The sequence below is a fragment of the Halichoerus grypus genome, chromosome 2 (assembly GCF_964656455.1).
Source record: "Halichoerus grypus chromosome 2, mHalGry1.hap1.1, whole genome shotgun sequence".
In the NCBI taxonomy this organism is placed as follows: domain Eukaryota; kingdom Metazoa; phylum Chordata; class Mammalia; order Carnivora; family Phocidae; genus Halichoerus; species Halichoerus grypus.
Genome location: NC_135713.1, coordinates 149214987 through 149235669, shown reverse-complemented (window position 1 = coordinate 149235669; position 20683 = coordinate 149214987). Strand labels below are relative to the sequence as shown.

The 20683-nt window shown below is 48.3% G+C and overlaps 1 protein-coding gene across 1 annotated transcript in view; it reads left to right on the top strand.

Annotated features, from left to right (window-relative positions):
• LOC118554338 (obscurin-like) overlaps window positions 1-20683 on the top strand; it is a 130689-nt gene that overhangs the window by 41577 nt on the left and 68429 nt on the right. Inside the window, exons 11-17 of the mRNA XM_078067712.1 lie at window positions 692-967; window positions 5391-5666; window positions 10718-10993; window positions 11791-12066; window positions 13780-14055; window positions 14853-15128; window positions 16711-16986. Of these exons, the coding sequence (XP_077923838.1) occupies window positions 692-967; window positions 5391-5666; window positions 10718-10993; window positions 11791-12066; window positions 13780-14055; window positions 14853-15128; window positions 16711-16986 (1932 nt within the window). The remainder of the gene's footprint in view (window positions 1-691; window positions 968-5390; window positions 5667-10717; window positions 10994-11790; window positions 12067-13779; window positions 14056-14852; window positions 15129-16710; window positions 16987-20683) is intronic.

The following is a 20683-nucleotide window of genomic DNA, read 5'->3' as shown; positions in this document are numbered from 1 at the left end:
ATAAGAGGCACGGGAAAGATAAATTGAGGTGCTCATATGATGGAAAACTATCCGTCGATTCAGCAGCACAAGTGGATCTCACATTGTGTCAAGGGAAAGAAAACACACCCAAGGAACACACAATGTAGTGTGCATTCATGTGAAAATCAAAGACCAGGCAAAAGTGACCAGTGGTGGGGAGGTCAAGATAGTGGTTACTTTTGGGGATGGTCAGTAATGAGTGGGGGGCTAAACCTCTTCCATTTGTTGTTTTGTTTATGTGGGGACAGGCACACCAAACTTCCCTGGGCTGTGTACATGAATTATTGCAGTTTGCATGGGAGTTACACTGATAAGATGTAGTGTGTAGTGGGCACACCATGTGCTGGGGGTATAGCAGTGAACAGCCCCACCTGCCCACAAGGGCTGGCTGTCACCTGGAAGGACAGTGAACTAGCAGGGACAGAAGCCAGAGGAACCTCTGCCACCTTGCACCAGCCTTAGGAATTGCTCTTGAGTCAGGACACATCCAAATGTACACTCAGGCTCCAGGACAGGAGACATATGTTCGCAGACACACTCCAACACCCTGCTGGATACATGACGGCATTTGTTCCAGGTAGGAAATTTACTGAACTCTGAAGCTTTCATCCCTGTGACCTAGGCAGTACCAGCTGTGTCTCTTAACCTTTTCATCCCTCTCTGTCCCCAGAGCCCTCTGTGGTGTTTGCCAAGGAGCAGCCAGCACGCAGGGAGGTGCAGGCCAAGGTGGGGGCCAGCGCCACCCTGAGCTGTGAGGTGGCCCAGGCCCAGACAGAGGTGACGTGGTACAAGGATGGGAAGAAGCTGAGTGCGAGCTCCAAAGTGCACGTGGAGGCCAAGGGCTGCAGCAGGCGGCTGGTGGTGCAGCAGGTGGGCAAGGCGGACGCTGGGGAGTACAGCTGTGAGGCCAGGGGCCAGAAGGTGTCCTTCCACCTGGATGTTGCAGGTCAGTTCTTTAAGGTAGTGAATTAGCCTTGTTTGGGAACATGGGACTGATTTAGAGCCCAGATTATCTCTACTATTCTCACCATCACCTCCCATGTCACATCCTCCTACCTTCCTATTTATCTTCACATGGGAGGCTCAAGAGTGGCTTGATTGAACAGGTGTGTAAGAAGGAAGGGGACCACTTGTGTCCACCTTCAGTGGTGTTTAGCACACTGATGCTTAGTTATATGTTCCTCAAACCTGCCCAGTTTCTTTGTGGCCTGGAATTTGGGTCTGAAGTAGACCAGGTGCTTCTCACCTGGGAATATGTAAATTTCCTCCTATTGGATGGTCTGGCAGCTACCAGGTTCACTCACTCAGAACCACAGGCAGGTTATCACTGGCCAGATGTTTGGATCCCATTGATCAAGGATAAGGGGAAATTTCAACTACCCATCCATACTTGTAAATATCTCAGACTGACTTTGGATTATCCAAGTTTTAGATGTTCTATGAATCTCTTCCTTCCTTGCCCGTGGATAGAGAAGCTCTCTCTGCTCTTTCTGTAACAGCTAGATCCATTCCGTGTTGCGATGTCTGTGTAAAGTATACAAAAGCAGAAATTGGTAGATACATGCCTGTGATACATACCTCTGAGGTATGGAATATTCCTTTTAAAGCAAATCTTTTGTATTCAGTTAAAGCATTCTTGGTCAGAATTCCCCTTGGAGTCTGATATATAAATTTAGAAATGGAGAGGAATAAATAGCTTAGGCTATATCAGCACACTTTGTTAAAGATGAGTTACTGTAATGGCAGCCTGACTGGTAGACCAGTATTTATTTTGTAGCATTACCTAGTGATTAGTGTGTATTTGTGCTTCCTTGGCTGGTTCATAGAGAAGGCTGAGAAATGGATTCATTTTCTTTTGTTAAGAGAGTCTTAGCGTTCAATAAGGATTCCACATTTGACTTAGAGGTGCCACCACAAAACAGTGCGGTATCCTATCTGTATTTAGTGGTTTGTGGTGTAAAGATATAAAAAATTATGCTAGTTATCTTTGTGAAACATTATTTGAAGAGAACTTGGCAGATTATTTCATGGTAAAAATTTTGAAAGTTTAAAAATTTAATAGAAAACTACCATATCAAAACTGACATAAGGAGAAATGGAAAATTCAAATAGTCCTATAAATTTTAAAGAAATGGAACCATTAATAAAAAAAAAATATTTGCAAGGCACCTGTCAGTTAAGCATCTGATTCTTCATTTCGGCTCAGGTCATGATCTCAGGGTTGTGAGATCGAGCCCTGCATCGGGCTCTGTCCTGGGCGTGGAGCCTGCTTGAGATTTTCCCTCTCCTTCTAACTCTACCCCTCCCCCCTCTTTAAAAAAATTTTTAAAAAAGAAATATTTTCATAGAGAACAGTCTAAGCTAAGTGGATCTATTGGCTAGTTATACCAAATATTCCTGAAAAGACATTATCCCATTTTCATGAAGATTTTTCTAAAGAATAGAAAAAGGATGTACACTCTCCAACTCATTTTATGTAGTTGTAGATAGCATAATATTAATGTTGAAATCTTATGAGGAAAACATGTGGAGTTAAAATTATAGGCCAAAACCTTCTGAATATCAAGGCTAAACTCTTTTTTTTTAAATTTTTATTTTATCATGTTATGTTAGTCACCATACAATACATCATTAGTTTTTGATGTAGTGATCCACAATTCATTGTTTTCTTGTAACACCTAGTGCTTCTCAAACTTAACACCCAAAAAACAAATAATCAAGTCAAAAAATGGGCAGAAGACATGAACAGACACTTCTCTGAAGAAGACATACAAATGGCTAACAAACACATGAAAGCATGTTCATCATCATTAGCCATCAGGGAAATTCAAATCAAAACCACATTGAGATACCACCTTACACCAGGTAGAATGGCAAGAATTGACAAGGCAAGAAACAACAAATGTTGGAGAGGTTGCGGAAAAGGGGAACCCTCTTACACTGTTGGTGGGAATGCAAGTTGGTACAGCCGCTTTGGAAAACAGTGTGGAGGTGCTTCAGAAAATTAAAAATAGAGCTACCCTACGACCCAGCAATTGCACTCCTGGGTATTTACCCCAAAGACACAGATGTAGTGAAAAGAAGGGCCATATGCACCCCAATGTTCATAGCAGCAATGTCCGTAATAGCCAAACTGTGGAAAGAGCCGAGATGCCCTTCAACAGATGAATGGATAAAGAAGATGTGGTCCATGTATACAATGGAATATTACTCAAGGCTAAACTCTTAAACAAGTTATTAGCCAACCAAGTTGTACAACATATGAGGCAGACAATGCATTATGATGGAAGTTGTAGTACAAGAGTGTCTGGTTGTTTTAACATTAGAAACATTAAAAAAGCAAAAGAATGCATGATATTAATGTATCGAAAGAGAAAAAGGGGTTATCTTAATAAATGCTGAATAAAACTATTTGATAAAATGTAATTAACATCATCCTGTAATACAAAATTATTATTACATTTTATTTTATTATGTTATGTTAGTCACCATACAATACCTCATTAGTTTTTGATGTGGTGATCCACTATTCATTGTTTGCGTATAACACCCAGTGCTCCATACAGTACGTGCCCTCCTTAATACCCATCACCGGGCTAACCAATCCCCCCTTCCCTCCTCCCCTCTAAAACCCTGTTTGTTTCTCAGAGTCCATAGTCTCTCATGGTTCGTCTCCCCCTTCGATTCACCCCCCTTCATTTTTCCCTTCCTTCTCCTAATGTCCTCCATGCTATTCCTTATGTTCCACAAATAAGTGAAACCATATGATAATTGACTTTCTCTGCTTGACTTATTTCACTTAGCATAATCTCCTCCAGTCCCATCCATGTTGATGTAAAAGTTGGGTATTCATCCTTTCTGATGGCTGAGTAATATGCCATTGTATATTTGGACCACATTTTCTTTTCTTTTCTTTTCTTTTTTTAAAGATTTTATTTACTTATTTGACAGAGACACAGTGAGAGAGGGAACACAAGCAGGGAGAGCGGGAGAGGGAGAAGCAGGCTTTCTGTGGAGCAGGGAGCCGGATGCAGCACTCGATCCCAGGACCCTGGGATCGCGACCTGAGCCGAAGGCAGACGCTCAATGACTGAGCCACCCAGGCGCCCCTGGACCACATTTTCTTTATCCATTTGTCTTGTAATACAAAATTATTAACTAACTATAAATAAAGGGGCTCTTCTTTAATTTGGAAAACAGTAGTACAGGAAACACCAGCTAACATCACACTTAACAATTAGCCAAGATGTGGAAAGAGCTCAGCTGTCCATCGACAGAGGAATGGATAAAGAAGAGGTGGACATACATACAATGGAATATTACTCAGCAATCAAAAAAAATGGAATCTTACCATTAGCAACGACGTGGATGGAACTAGAGGGTATTATGCTAAGTGAAATAAGTTAGTCAGAGAAAGACAAATATCATATGATTTTTCTCATACGTGGAATTTAAGATACAAAACAGAGGAGTATAGGGGAAGGGAGGGAAAAATAAAATACGATGTAAACCGAGAGGGAGGCAAACCATAAAAGACTCTTAACTCTAGGGAAACAAAGTGCTGGTTGCTGGAGGGGATGTGGGTGGGGGAAGGGCGTAACAGGGTGATGGGCATTAAGGAGGGCACATGAGGTGATGAGCCCTGGGTGTTATATGCAACTGATGAATCACTAAATTATATCCCTGAAACTAATGTAAAAAAAAAAAAATGGAAGACCTGACTTTGTGATTGGAGACGAGGTAAGGAGGCTTTCTGTCCAACAATGAGCAGCACAATAAGGAGGAAAATAAGATAAAGGTACAAAATAAAGGAAATAAGTGGAATTTATTTTATTTTTTCTTTCAGTATTTTATTTAAATTCCAGTTAGTTAACATATAGTCCAGTATTGGTTTCAGATGCTAATGGCCAAACACATCAGAAAATGCGCATCACTTTGTCAGTCTTCAGAGCAAAGCCAGAGACAGCCACAGGCACATACAGCTTCACTCCCACTGGGTTGCCGATAGTTGACAACGCAGTGGGCATGAGTGTGGAGTGGAGGAACTCCTCTGCACACTTGTGGAAAGCCTGCGTCACCTGGGAAGGCTGAGGTATGCATGCATCGTGACCCCGCCGATCGTCTCCTAGAGGAGTGTGTGCGCGGTGAGGTCTTACAGCATCCCCATCTGGAGCAGCACGGAGCTGTGGTGGATGGTGTAGATGGATTGTGGCTACCCATTGCTGAGGGGGCTTCTCCAGGCCACACAGCTGGTGCAGAACCTGGGGACGTTTCTGTCCCCCTGCCTCTCCATTCGGGCTCCTTTCACCAGTGCTGCCTTCCTGACTTACAAGGTGACTCTGACCCTGTGTGTCCTTCCCTGTTCCCAGAACCTGCAATGGTGTTTGCCAAGGAGCAGCCAGCACACAGTGAGGTGCAGGCCAGGGCGGGGGCCAGCGCCACCCTGAGCTGTGAGGTGGCCCAGGCCCAGACAGAGGTGACGTGGTACAAGGATGGGAAGAAGCTGAGTGCGAGCTCCAAAGTGCACGTGGAGGCCAAGGGCTGCAGCAGGCGGCTGGTGGTGCAGCAGGTGGGCAAGGCGGATGCTGGGGAGTACAGCTGTGAGGCCGGGGGCCAGAAGGTGTCCTTCCACCTGGACGTGACAGGTCAGTTCCTTCTGGTACTAAGTTAGTCTTATTTGGAGGTAATGAAGCAATTGCATTACAGACCCCACAGGCTCTGATTCTCCTTCCATTAGTCTTCACCCTTTCATCTCTGCCATCCTGTTGCCTTCTAATTTCATAGGCAGGGCTAGACCAGTGGAGGTTTAATGAGAAGGGTGTGTAGAGCGAGAGGGGCCATTTTTGGGGCCGTGAGTGGTGCTCTCATGTCATAATGCTTACTTATGCATCTGAACACCTGCACAGAGCACTCCCAGAGTTCCTTGGTGCACAGGACTATGGCTGTGCGTCATGCTCGGGTGCTGAAGTAGACTAAGCATCTCACACCTTGGTTATCTGACTGTGCTTTTTTGATTGCCCCAGATGCCCTGTTCAGGAGTGTATCAGGTTCTTGCTAGTGAAGAACCTGATTTCTTTAAATCAGGATAGGGGAAGTTTTGACCATATAATTATACTTGGAAATATTTCAACTGAACTTTGAATTATGATGTTTTAGTTGTTTTAGGACTCTGTTTTGCACATGGATATATGCTATCTGTGCACCTCAATGCAGGAATAGTTACCAGATCAAGGGAACAAAATAAAACAGAAACAGATTCTTACATAAATGGACTCCTGCCAACCCCCAGGTGTTTTTTGTTTTGTTTTGTTTTTACTGCAGTGTCTATGCAAGAAGTAGAGAAGGGTTGTTGTTTTCATAAATAGTGCTTGTATCACTTAACTATATGGAAAAAAATAAATTGTACTGGGAATTCACACAACATAAAAAAATCAACTCCTGGTGGGTTAGAGACCTCAGTATAAAAGCTAAAATCGTAAAACCCTCCAATGACAGCACAGTTTTTTAAAGAGTTAGTAAAGAAAGATTTCTTCAACAGAACACAAATACCCTAAATGCAAGGGGACAAGATAGACCTATGTGACTACATTAAAACCAAAATTTCATTCATCAGAAGAGGCCATGAGAGAGTGAAAGGCAAGTCACAGAGTTGGGAAAGGAACTTTAAAACACATAGTTGTCATTTTTTAACATTTAAATATATAAAGAGTGTCTTAAAATGAATAGAGAAAAGACAGTACTATTGGTGTATGAGCAAACACACCAAGAGTGTCACCACAGAAGAGCAAATAGTTATGGCCAGCCTAGTAATATTGGGGAAGGTGCCCAGCCTCATCAATCAGCAGACAGTGACAATCGGGGGGAAGTACAATGACTCCCACCAGATAGCCACCAGTTGACAATACTAAGATAGGAAACAGCTTGGAGTCTCAGGAGCTTTGTAGACTAGAGGTAGAAAAATTACCTTCAAACCATACAGAAAAGATCTGATGTCCTCTAGAAAAGTAGAGAAATACATGTATCATGACCCCACAGAGTCCATATACATGGGAAGTTTCTCAGACTCCCCACCTGGAACAGCCCACGTAGAGCAGTGATAGAGTGTGTAGATAAATTGTGTTAGTTGTTGCTGAGAAAGTGGTAGGACTTCTTCAGACCACACAGCTGGTATAGAGCCTGGAAAGAGTTCCAGTCCCCCCTCCTCCCTGTTTAGGCCTATTTTCCCAGGGCTGTATTCTTTTTTAAAATTTAAATTCAACTAATTAACATATAACGTATTATTAGTTTCAGAGGTAGAGTTCAGTGATTCGTCAGTTGTATATAACACCCAGTACTCATTACATCATGTGCCCTCCTTAATGCCCATCACCCAGTTATCCCATCTCCCCACCCACCTCCCTTCCAGCAACTAGCAGTTTGTTTTCCTAAAGTTAAGAGTCGCTTATGGTTTGTCTCCTTCTCTGATATTGTCTTGCTTTATTTTTCCCTCCCTTCCTGTATGCTCCTTGGTTTTTGTTTCTTAAATTCCACATATGAGTGAAATCATATGATAATTGTATTTCTCTGATTGAGTTATTTCACTTATCATAATACCCTGTAGTTCCATCCACGTTGTTGCAAATGCAAGATTTCATTTTTTTGATGGCTGAGTAATATTCCATTGTATATATATACCACATCTTTATCCATTCATCTGTCAATCCCAGGGCTGTATTTTTGACCTACATGGTATCTTTGACCCCATGCATCCTTCCCTGTCCCCAGAGCCTGCAGCTGTGTTTGCCAAGGAGCAGCCAGCACGCAGTGAGCAGCAGGCCAAGGCAGGGGCCAGCACCACCCTGAGCTGTGAGGTGGCCCAGGACAAGACAGAGGTGACATGGTACAAGGATGGGAAGAAGCTGAGTGCAAGCTCCAAAATATGCATGGAGGCCGAGGGCTGCAGCAGGTGGCTGGTGGTGCAGCAGGTGGGCAAGGCGGACGCTGGGGAGTACAGCTGTGAGGCCGGGGGCCAGAAGGTGTCCTTCCACCTGGATGTCACAGGTCAGTGCTTTGGAGGTAACAGTTAGGTGGAACAGGTTTATACCCAAGCCAGACTGTGTTGCTCTTTCAATTAGACTTTGTCCCTTGACGTCACCCACCCACCCAGCCACCTCCCCTTTCCACATCCAAGGTGGGACCAGGGGAGCATGGCTAGAGGGAGTGTACAGGAGGGAGAGACTGTTCTTATACACCCCGAGGTATGTTTCCACGTAGCAGTGCTGGTCACATTTTCCCAGCACCTGCTCAAAACCCACTGATGGATCTGGGTATCTGGGAGTCGGGATCTCCCTGATACGTGGGCTTAGGTAGACCAGACGTCTCTCCCCTGGGATTGTTGGGGAAGGTCACCTGTCTCTTCCCCAAGTGCACCTGAGAGTTCCTGCTAGCAAGATATGTTTGTCTTCACTGAACCAGGGAGAGGGGACATCTGGGCCACACGATCACACTTGGAGTTTTCTCAGGACTGTGCTTTGAGTTTTCACAGTTTTAGGTGTTTGGGACACTCTTCAACATTTTCACAGGGTTATAAAAGCTCTCTCTGCACCCATATGTGGACAAGTCTAGATCCGTATTTTGTTGCAGCACCTGTGCAGATAACACAGAAAGCAGAGGACTGGTGTGTATGTGCCCCTGACACACACCTGTGATGTTGGAATTCTCTTTTCAAAGCATATCTTATTTTCACTTTGTCATAAGTTAGTGTCTTGCCTCTGAATTCTGCTTGCAGTTAGACTTACACATTTACAGATGGGATGTACTCAGTAGCATATTGCATCGCAACATCAACTCCATTAAAGGAGCTGTGAAGACGCAGCCACTGACAAGTAAGTCAGATTTTATTTCTGGCATTTTCTACTGATTAGCGTGCATCTGTTCTGCCCTAGCTAATCACTAAAGAACCTGAACACCAGCTTTATTTTCCTTTTGTGCAATTCAGACAGGTTACACGTTCGATTCCTAGTTGCCAGCCCATAACATGTTGGTATTACATTGGGAATTAATGGTTTTTGAGTGTATATACATGTTACAAACCCTATGTATGTATTTGTGATGTGATTATCTGAGAATATGACATACTATTATGTAAGTCAATTTGGAGAGTTATGACAAATTGATCAAGAAAACTACATCACAACTCATAGGAGGACAAACAGAAAATTTAAATACTCCTATAACCTTATAAGGGAGAGGAAACTAATAAATAATCTTGTCACAGAATACTATTCAAGACCAGTGGCTCTACTCTTAAATATTTTGGGGTAGAAACCCTCCTGCACTGAGGGGCAACATTCCCTAAGCTATTATATGGTAAACTCTGAATCATTTAGAGATGTTGAGGTATGTATGCATCATGACCACACAGATCATAAGTACAAAAGTCTTTCACAGATTCCCCACTGGAACATCCCACATGGAGCAGTGATAGACTGTATGGTCCGACCTGGAACAGCGCATGTGGAACAGAGATAGAATGTCTGGTCCCCACCTGAACAGCCCACCTGGAGCAGTGGTAGAATATATTGTTCCAATTAGGACAGCCCATGTGGAGTAGGGTTAGAATGTATGGTCCCACCTTGAACAGCCCACGTGGAGCAGTGATAGAATGAATGGTCCCACCCGGAACAGCCCACATGGAGTAGGGATAGACTGTATGGTCCCACCTGAAACAGCCCATGAGGAGCAGTGATAGAATGTCTGGTCCCCACCTGGGTCAGCCCATGAGAAGCAGTGATATAATGTCTGATCCTGACCTGGAACAGCACTTGAAGAGCATTGGTAGAATGTCTCGTCCCCAGCAAAACAGCCCAGGTGGAGCAGTGGTAGAATATATTGTCCCACCTGGAACAGCCCAGGTAGAGCAGTGATATAATGTGTGGTACCCACCTGGGTCAGCCCATTAAGAGGAGTGGTAGAATGTCTGGTCCCCACCTGAACAGTCCACCTGGATCAGTGGTAGAATATATTGTCCCAGCTGAGAGAGCCCACATGGAGTAAGGATAGAATGTATGGTCCCTACCACGGACAGCCCACCTTGAGCAGTGATAGACTGTATGGTCCCACCTGGAACAGCCCACATGGAGCAGTGATAGAATGTGTGGTCCTATATGATGACTAACATAACATAATAAAATAAAATTAAAAAAAAAAAAGTGTGGTCCCACCTGGAACAGCCACGTGGAGCAATGGTATGATGTGTGGCCCCCACCTGGGACAGCCCAGGTGGAGCAGTGAGTGAATGTGTGGTCCCACCTGGAACAGCCCACAATTAGCAGTGATAGAATGTGTGGTCCTGTATGGAGACTAATGTAACATAATAATAATAAAAAAAAAAGAATGTGTAGTCCTCATGAGAACAGACCTCATGGAGGAGTGGTAGAATGTAGGGTCCTCACTAGGTCAGCCAACATAGAGCTTGAACACTCCATGCAGAGCAGTGAGAGAATGTATGTTCTCCCACGCACAGTGTTGATCACATGGGTCCATAGATTGTGTTACTCATTGTCAAGAAGCCAGTCGGGGTTTCTGGACCACACAGCGGATGCAGAGCCTGAGAAGTTTTAGATCCCCTGCCTCCGTCTTTGGTCTTTCTTCCCCCAGTGTTACCTTCCTAACGTACATGCTGTCTTTGATCATGTGCATCCCTCTCTGTCCCCAGAGCCGTCTGTGGTGTTTGCCAAGGAGCAGCCAGCACGCAGGGAGGTGCAGGCCAAGGCGGGGGCCAGCGCCACCCTGAGCTGTGAGGTGGCCCAGGCCCAGACAGAGGTGACGTGGTACAAGGATGGGAAGAAGCTGAGTGCGAGCTCCAAAGTGCACGTGGAGGCCAAGGGCTGCGGCAGGCGGCTGGTGGTGCAGCAGGTGGGCAAGGCGGACGCTGGGGAGTACAGCTGTGAGGCCGGGGGCCAGAAGGTGTCCTTCCACCTGGATGTCGCAGGTCAGTAATTTGGGTTCAAACTCTAGCCTTGATCGAGGGGTGATGATGGGAATAGCATAGAGTTCAGAGAGACTCTGGAACACTTTCATTAAACATATCCCTTCACATGTCTCTTCTTCTGTCTGCTATTCTCATACGCGTGGCTGAGGCAAGAGGGTTTGGATGGGAACGTGTACATGGGAGGTTTGGGTATACTTGTGCTCTGTTACTAGTGTTCCAAGCGATGGTCCCACCTAGGAGAGCTCATGCAGAGCAGTCACAGAATGTGTGGTCCCCACCTGGAACAGCCCACAGGGAGGAGTGATAGAATATATTGTCCCATTTGGGACAGCTCACGTGGAGCAATGATAGAATTTGTGGTCCCCACCTGGAACAGCTTATGTAGATCAGTGATAGAATATATGGTCCCCACCTGAACAGCCCACCTGGAGCAGTGGTAGACGGTATGGTCCCACCTGGAGCAGCCCACGTGGAGCAGTGATAGAATGTGTGATCCCACCTGGAAGAGCACTCGTGGAGGAGAGGTAGAATGTAGGGTCCTCACTAGGTCAGCCAACATAGAGCTTGAACACTCCATGCAGAGCAGTGAGAGAATGTATGTTCTCCCACGCACAGTGTTGATCAAATGGGTCCATAGATTGTGTTACTCATTGTCAAGAAGCTTGTCGGGGTTTCCGGACCGCACGGCTGATGCAGAGATGTTTCTAGGTCCCTTGCCTCCCTCTTTAGTCTTTCTTCCCCCAGTGTTAGTAATGTACATGGTGTCTTTGATCATGTGCATCCCTCTCTGTCCCCAGAGCCGTCTGTGGTGTTTGCCAAGGAGCAGCCAGCACGCAGGGAGGTGCAGGCCAAGGCGGGGGCCAGCGCCACCCTGAGCTGTGAGGTGGCCCAGGCCCAGACAGAGGTGACGTGGTACAAGGATGGGAAGAAGCTGAGTGCGAGCTCCAAAGTGCACGTGGAGGCCAAGGGCTGCGGCAGGCGGCTGGTGGTGCAGCAGGTGGGCAAGGCGGACGCTGGGGAGTACAGCTGTGAGGCCGGGGGCCAGAAGGTGTCCTTCCACCTGGATGTCGCAGGTCAGTAATTTGGGTTCAAACTCTCACCTTGATCGAGGGGTGATGATGGGAATAGCATAGAGTTCAGACAGACTCTGGAACACTTTCATTAAACATATCCCTTCATATGTCTCTCCTTCTGTCTGCTATTCTCATACACGTGGCTGAGGCAAGAGGGTTTGGATGGGAACGTGTACATGGGAGGTTTGGATATACTTGTGCTCTGTGACTGGTGTTTCAAGTGATGGTCCCCACCTAGGAGAGCTCGCGCAGAGCAGTCACATAATGTGTAGTCCCCCCCTGGAACAGCTCATGTGGAGCAGAGATAGAATGTCTGGTCCCCACCTGAACAGCCCACCTGGAACAGTGGTAGAATATATTGTCCCAATTAGGACAGCCCACGTGGAGTAAGGATAGAATGTATGGTCCGACCTGGAACAGCGCATGTGGAGCAGAGATAGAATGTCTGGTCCCCACCTGAACAGCCCACCTGAAGCAGTGGTAGAATATATTGTCCCAATTAGGACAGCCCACGTGGAGTAAGGATAGAATGTATGGTCCCACTTGGAACAGCCCATGTGGAGCAGAGATAGAATGTTTGGTCCCCACTTGGGTCAGCCCATGAGAAGCAGTGATATAATGTCTGATCCTGACCTGGAACAGCACTTGAAGAGCATTGGTAGAATGTCTCGTCCCCAGCAAAACAGCCCAGGTGGAGCAGTGGTAGAATATATTATCCCACCTGGAACAGCACAGGTGGAGTGAGGTTAGAATGGATGGTCCCACCTGGAACAGCCTCTGTGGTGCAGTGATTAGATATGTGGTCCCCACCTAGAACAGCCCAAGTGTAGCAGTCATAGAATGAATTGTCCCACCTGGAACAGCCCAGGTAGAGCAGTGATATAATGTGTGGTACCCACCTGGGTCAGCCCATTAAGAGGAGTGGTAGAATGTCTGGTCCCCACCTGAACAGCCCACCTGGATCAGTGGTAGAATATATTGTCCCAGCTGAGAGAGCCCACATGGAGTAAGGATAGAATGTATGGTCCCTACCACGGACAGCCCACCTTGAGCAGTGATAGACTGTATGGTCCCACCTGGAACAGCCCACATGGAGCAGTGATAGAATGTGTGGTCCTATATGATGACTAACATAACATAATAAAATAAAATTAAAAAAAAAAGTGTGGTCCCACCTGGAACAGCCACGTGGAGCAATGGTATGATGTGTGGCCCCCACCTGGGACAGCCTAGGTGGAGCAGTGAGTGAATGTATGGTCCCACCTTGAAGAGCCCACGTGGAGCAGTGATAGAATGTGTGGTCCCACCTGGAACAGCCCACAGTTAGCAGTGATAGAATGTGTGGTCCTGTATGGAGACTAATGTAACATAATAATAATAAAAAAAAAAGAATGTGTAGTCCTCATGAGAACAGACCTCATGGAGGAGTGGTAGAATGTAGGGTCCTCACTAGGTCAGCCAACATAGAGCTTGAACACTCCATGCAGAGCAGTGAGAGAATGTATGTTCTCCCACGCACAGTGTTGATCACATGGGTCCATAGATTGTGTTACTCATTGTCAAGAAGCCAGTCGGGGTTTCCGGACCACACAGCGGATGCAGAGCCTGAGAAGTTTTAGATCCCCTGCCTCCCTCTTTGGTCTTTCTTCCCCCAGTGTTACCTTCCTAACGTACATGGTGTGTTTGATCATGTGCATCCCTCTCTGTCCCCAGAGCCGTCTGTGGTGTTTGCCAAGGAGCAGCCAGCACGCAGGGAGGTGCAGGCCAAGGCGGGGGCCAGCGCCACCCTGAGCTGTGAGGTGGCCCAGGCCCAGACAGAGGTGACGTGGTACAAGGATGGGAAGAAGCTGAGTGCGAGCTCCAAAGTGCACGTGGAGGCCAAGGGCTGCAGCAGGCGGCTGGTGGTGCAGCAGGTGGGCAAGGCGGACGCTGGGGAGTACAGCTGTGAGGCCGGGGGCCAGAAGGTGTCCTTCCACCTGGATGTCGCAGGTCAGTAATTTGGGTTCAAACTCTAGCCTTGATCGAGGGGTGATGATGGGAATAGCATAGAGTTCAGAGAGACTCTGGAACACTTTCATTAAACATATCCCTTCACATGTCTCTTCTTCTGTCTGCTATTCTCATACGCGTGGCTGAGGCAAGAGGGTTTGGATGGGAACGTGTACATGGGAGGTTTGGGTATACTTGTGCTCTGTTACTAGTGTTCCAAGCGATGGTCCCACCTAGGAGAGCTCACGCAGAGCAGTCACAGAATGTGTGGTCCCCACCTGGAACAGCCCACAGGGAGGAGTGATAGAATATATTGTCCCATTTGGGACAGCTCACGTGGAGCAATGATAGAATTTGTGGTCCCCACCTGGAACAGCTTATGTAGATCAGTGATAGAATGTATGGTCCCCACCTGAACAGCCCACCTGGAGCAGTGGTAGACGGTATGGTCCCACCTGGAGCAGCCCACGTGGAGCAGTGATAGAATGTGTGATCCTCCCTGGAAGAGCACTCGTGGAGGAGAGGTAGAATGTAGGGTCCTCACTAGGTCAGCCAACATAGAGCTTGAACACTCCATGCAGAGCAGTGAGAGAATGTATGTTCTCCCACGCACAGTGTTGATCAAATAGGTCCATAGATTGTGTTACTCATTGTCAAGAAGCTTGTCGGGGTTTCCGGACCGCACGGCTGATGCAGAGATGTTTCTAGGTCCCTTGCCTCCCTCTTTAGTCTTTCTTCCCCCAGTGTTAGTAATGTACATGGTGTCTTTGATCATGTGCATCCCTCTCTGTCCCCAGAGCCATCTGTGGTGTTTGCCAAGGAGCAGCCAGCACGCAGGGAGGTGCAGGCCAAGGCGGGGGCCAGCGCCACCCTGAGCTGTGAGGTGGCCCAGGCCCAGACAGAGGTGACGTGGTACAAGGATGGGAAGAAGCTGAGTGCGAGCTCCAAAGTGCACGTGGAGGCCAAGGGCTGCGGCAGGCGGCTGGTGGTGCAGCAGGTGGGCAAGGCGGATGCTGGGGAGTACAGCTGTGAGGCCGGGGGCCAGAAGGTGTCCTTCCACCTGGATGTCGCAGGTCAGTAATTTGGGTTCAAACTCTCACCTTGATCGAGGGGTGATGATGGGAATAGCATAGAGTTCAGACAGACTCTGGAACACTTCCATTAAACATATCCCTTCATATGTCTCTCCTTCTGTCTGCTATTCTCATACACGTGGCTGAGGCAAGAGAGTTTGGATGGGAACGTGTACATGGGAGGTTTGGATATACTTGTGCTCTGTGACTGGTGTTCCAAGTGATGGTCCCCACCTAGGAGAGCTCACGCAAAGCAGTCACATAATGTGTAGTCCCCCCCTGGAACAGCCCATGGGGAGCAGAGATAGAATGTCTGGTCCCCACCTGAACAGCCCACCTGGAACAGTGGTAGAATATATTGTCCCAATTAGGACAGCCCACGTGGAGTAAGGATAGAATGTATGGTCCCACTTGGAACAGCCCATGTGGAGCAGAGATAGAGTGTTTGGTCCCCACTTGGGTCAGCCCATGAGAAGCAGTGATATAATGTCTGATCCTGACCTGGAACAGCACTTGAAGAGCATTGGTAGAATGTCTCATCCCCAGCAAAACAGCCCAGGTGGAGCAGTGGTAGAATATATTATCCCACCTGGAACAGCACAGGTGGAGTGAGGTTAGAATGGATGGTCCCACCTGGAACAGCCTCTGTGGTGCAGTGATTAGATATGTGGTCCCCACCTAGAACAGCCCAAGTGTAGCAGTCATAGAATGAATTGTCCCACCTGGAACAGCCCAGGTAGAGCAGTGATATAATGTGTGGTACCCACCTGGGTCAGCCCATTAGGAGGAGTGGTAGAATGTCTGGTCCCCACCTGAACAGCCCACCTGGATCAGTGGTAGAATATATTGTCCCAGCTGAGAGAGCCCACATGGAGTAAGGATAGAATGTATGGTCCCTACCACGGACAGCCCACCTTGAGCAGTGATAGACTGTATGGTCCCACCTGGAACAGCCCACATGGAGCAGCGATAGAATGTGTGGTCCTATATGATGACTAACATAACATAATAAAATAAAATTTAAAAAAAAAGTGTGGTCCCACCTGGAACAGCCACGTGGAGCAATGGTATGATGTGTGGCCCCCACCTGGGACAGCCCAGGTGGAGCAGTGAGTGAATGTATGGTCCCACCTTGAAGAGCCCACGTGGAGCAGTGATAGAATGTGTGGTCCCACCTGGAACAGCCCACAATTAGCAGTGATAGAATGTGTGGTCCTGTATGGAGACTAATGTAACATAATAATAATAATAAAAAAAAAGAATGTGTGGTCCGACCTGGAACAGACCTCATGGAGGAGTGGTAGAATGTAGGGTCCTCACTAGGTCAGCCACATAGAGCTTGAACACTCCATGCAGAGCAGTGAGAGAATGTATGTTCTCCCACGCACAGTGTTGATCAGATGGGTCCATAGATTGTGTTACTCATTGTCAAGAAGCCAGTTGGGGTTTCCGGACCACACAGCTGATGCAGAGCCTGAGAAGTTTTAGGTCCCCTGCCTCCCTCTTTGGTCTTTCTTCCCCCAGTGTTACCTTCCTAACGTACATGGTGTGTTTGATCATGTGCATCCCTCTCTGTCCCCAGAGCCGTCTGTGGTGTTTGCCAAGGAGCAGCCAGCACGCAGGGAGGTGCAGGCCAAGGCGGGGGCCAGCGCCACCCTGAGCTGTGAGGTGGCCCAGGCCCAGACAGAGGTGACGTGGTACAAGGATGGGAAGAAGCTGAGTGCGAGCTCCAAAGTGCACGTGGAGGCCAAGGGCTGCAGCAGGCGGCTGGTGGTGCAGCAGGTGGGCAAGGCGGACGCTGGGGAGTACAGCTGTGAGGCCGGGGGCCAGAAGGTGTCCTTCCACCTGGACGTCGCAGGTCAGTAATTTGGGTTCAAACTCTAGCCTTGATCGAGGGGTGATGATGGGAATAGCATAGAGTTCAGAGAGACTCTGGAACACTGTCATTAAACATATCCCTTCACATGTCTCTTCTTCTGTCTGCTATTCTCATACGCGTGGCTGAGGCAAGAGGGTTTGGATGGGAACGTGTACATGGGAGGTTTGGGTATACTTGTGCTCTGTTACTAGTGTTCCAAGCGATGGTCCCACCTAGGAGAGCTCACGCAGAGCAGTCACAGAATGTGTGGTCCCCACCTGGAACAGCCCATGGGGAGCAGTGATAGAATATATTGTCCCAATTGGGACAGCCCACATGGAGCACTGATAGAATGTGTGGTCCCCACCTGGAACAGCCTTCGTTGATCAGTGATAGAATGAATGGTCCCTCCTGGAACAGCCCACGAGGAGCAGTGATAGAATGTATGGTCCCTACCAGGGACAGCACACATGGAGCTGTGGTATGATGTGCGGTCCCCACCTGGAGCAGGCCAGGTGGAGCAGAGATAGAATGTCTCATCCCCACCAGAAGAGCCTACCTGGAGCAGTGGTAGAATATATGGTCCCAGTTGGGATAGCCCACATGGAGTAAGGATAGAATGTGTGATCCCCACCAGGGACAGTCCAGTTGGAGCAGTGATAGACTGTATGGTCCCACCTGGAAGAGCACTCGTGGAGGAGTGGTAGAATGTAGGGTCCTCACTAGGTCAGCCAACATAGAGCTTGAACACTCCATGCAGAGCAGTGAGAGAATGTATGTTCTCCCACGCACAGTGTTGATCACATGGGTCCATAGATTGTGTTACTCATTGTCAAGAAGCCAGTCGGGGTTTCCAGACCACACAGCGGATGCAGAGTCTGATAAGTTTTAGGTCCCCTGCCTCCCTCTTTGGTCTTTCTTCCCCCAGTGTTACCTTCCTAACGTACATGCTGTCTTTGATCATGTGCATCCCTCTCTGTCCCCAGAGCCCTCTCTGGTGTTTGCCAAGGAGCAGCCAGCATGCAGTGAGGTGAAGGCCAAGGCAGGGGCCAGTGCCACCCTGAGCTGTGAGGTGGCCCAGGCCCAGACAGAGGTGACGTGGTACAAGGATGGGAAGAAGCTGAGTGCGAGCTCCAAAGTGCACGTGGAGGCCAAGGGCTGCAGCAGGCGGCTGGTGGTGCAGCAGGTGGGCAAGGCGGACGCTGGGGAGTACAGCTGTGAGGCCGGGGGCCAGAAGGTGTCCTTCCACCTGGATGTCGCAGGTCAGTAATTTGGGTTCAAACTCTAGCCTTGATCGAGGGGTGATGATGGGAATAACATAGAGTTCAGACAGACTCTGGAACACTTTCCATTACACATATCCCTTCACATTTCCCTCCTTCTGCCTGCTATTCTCATACACGTGGCTGAGGCAAGAGAGTTTGGATGGGAACGTGTACATGGGAGGTTTGGATATACTTGTGCTCTGTTACTGGTGTTTCAAGTGATGGTCCCCACCTAGGAGAGCTCACGCAGAGCAGTCACATAATGTGTGGTCCCCACCTGGAAGAGCCCACGGGGAGCAGTGATAAGATATATTGTCCCGTTTGGGACAGCCCACATGGAGCACTGATAGAATGTGTGGTCCCCACCTGGAACAGCCTACGTAGATCAGTGATAGAATGAATGGTCCCACCTAAACAGCCCACCTGGAGCTGTGGTAGAATATTTCGTCTCAGCTGGGACAGCCCAGGTGGAGCAGTGATAGAATGTATGGTCCCTACCAGGGACAGCACACATGGAGCAATGATATGATGTGCGGTCGCCACCTGGAACAGGCCAGGTGGAGCAGAGATAGAATGTCTCCTCCCCACCTGAAGAGCCCACCTGGAGCAGTGGTAGAATATATTGTCCCAATTGGGACAGCCCACGTGGAGTAAGGATAGAATGTATGGTTCTACCTTGAACAGCCCACGAGGAGCATTGATAGAATGAATGGTCCCACCTGGAACAGCCCATGAGGAGCAATGATAGACTGTATGGTCCCACCTGGAATAGCCCATTAGGAGCAGTGATAGACTGTATGGTCCCCACCTGGGTCAGCCCATTAGGAGCAGTGATAGTGTGTGTGGTCTCCACCTTAAACAGCCCACCTGGAGCAGTGGTAGAATATATTGTCCCAATTGGGACAGCTCACGTGGAGTAAGGATAGAATGTATGGTCCCACCTGAACAGCCCACGTGGAGCAGTGATAGATAAATGGTCCCACCTGGAACAGCCCATGAGGAGCAGTGATAGACTGTATGGTCCCACTTGGAACAGCCCACGAGGAGCAGTGATAGAATGAATGGTCCCACCTGGTTCAGCCCACAAGGAGCAGTGATAGTATGTGTGATCTGGAACTTAAACAGCCCACCTGGAGCAGTGGTAGAATGTATGGCCCCCACCTGGAACAGCCCAGGAGAATCATTGACAGCATGTAAGGTCCCTGCTTGGAACAGCCCAGGTGAGCATTGATAGAATGTATGGTCCCGCCGGGAACAGCCCACGAGGAGCAGTGATAGACTGTATGGTCCCCCCAGGGACAGCACACATGGAGCAGTGGTATGATGTGTGGTCCCCACCTGGAACAGCCTATGTGGATCAGTGATAGAATGTTATGTCCCCACCAGGCACGGCCCATGTAGAGCAGAGATAGAATATCTGGTCCCTCCTGAATCGCCCACCTGGAGCAGTGGTAGAATATATTGTCCACCTTGAACAGCCCAGGTGGAGCAGTGATAGAATGAATGGTCCCACCTGGAACAGCCCACGGTTAGCAGTGATAGAAGGTGTGGTCCTGTATGGTGACTAACATAACATCATAAAATTAAATTAAAAAAAAAAAAAGAATGTGTGGTCCCACCTGGAACAGACCTCGTGGAGGAGTGATAGACTGTATGGTCCATACCAGGGACAGTCCAGGTGGAGCAGTGATAGACTGTATGGTCCCACCTGGAAGAGCACTCGTGGAGGAGTGGTAGAATGTAGGGTCCTCACTAGGTCAGCCAACGTGGAGCTTGAACAGTCCATGCAGAGCAGTGAGAGAATGTATGTTCTCCCACGCACAGTGTTGATCACATGGGTCCATAGATTGTGTTACTCATTGTCAAGAAGCCTGTCAGGGTTTCCAGACCACACAGCTGATGCAGAGCCTGAGAAGTTTTAGGTCCCCTGCCTCCCTCTTTGGTCTTTCTTCCCCCAGTGTTACCTTCCTAACGTACATGCTGTCTTTGATCATGTGCATCCCTCTCTGTCCCCAGAGCCGTCTGTGGTGTTTGCCAAGGAGCAGCCAGCACGCAGGGAGGTGCAGGCCAAGGCGGGGGCCAGCGCCACCCTGAGCTGTGAGGTGGCCCAGGCCCAGACAGAGGTGACGTGGTACAAGGATGGGAAGAAGCTGAGTGCGAGCTCCAAAGTGCACGTGGAGGCCAAGGGCTGCAGCAGGTGGCTGGTGGTGCAGCAGGTGGGCAAGGCGGACGCTGGGGAGTACAGCTGTGAGGCCGGGGGCCAGAAGGTGTCCTTCCACCTGGATGTCGCAGGTCAGTAATTTGGGTTCAAACTCTAGCCTTGATCGAGGGGTGATGATGGGAATAAAACAGAGTTCAGACAGACTCTGGAACACTTTCCATTACACATATCACATTTCCCTCCTGCCTGCTATTCTCATACACGTGGCTGA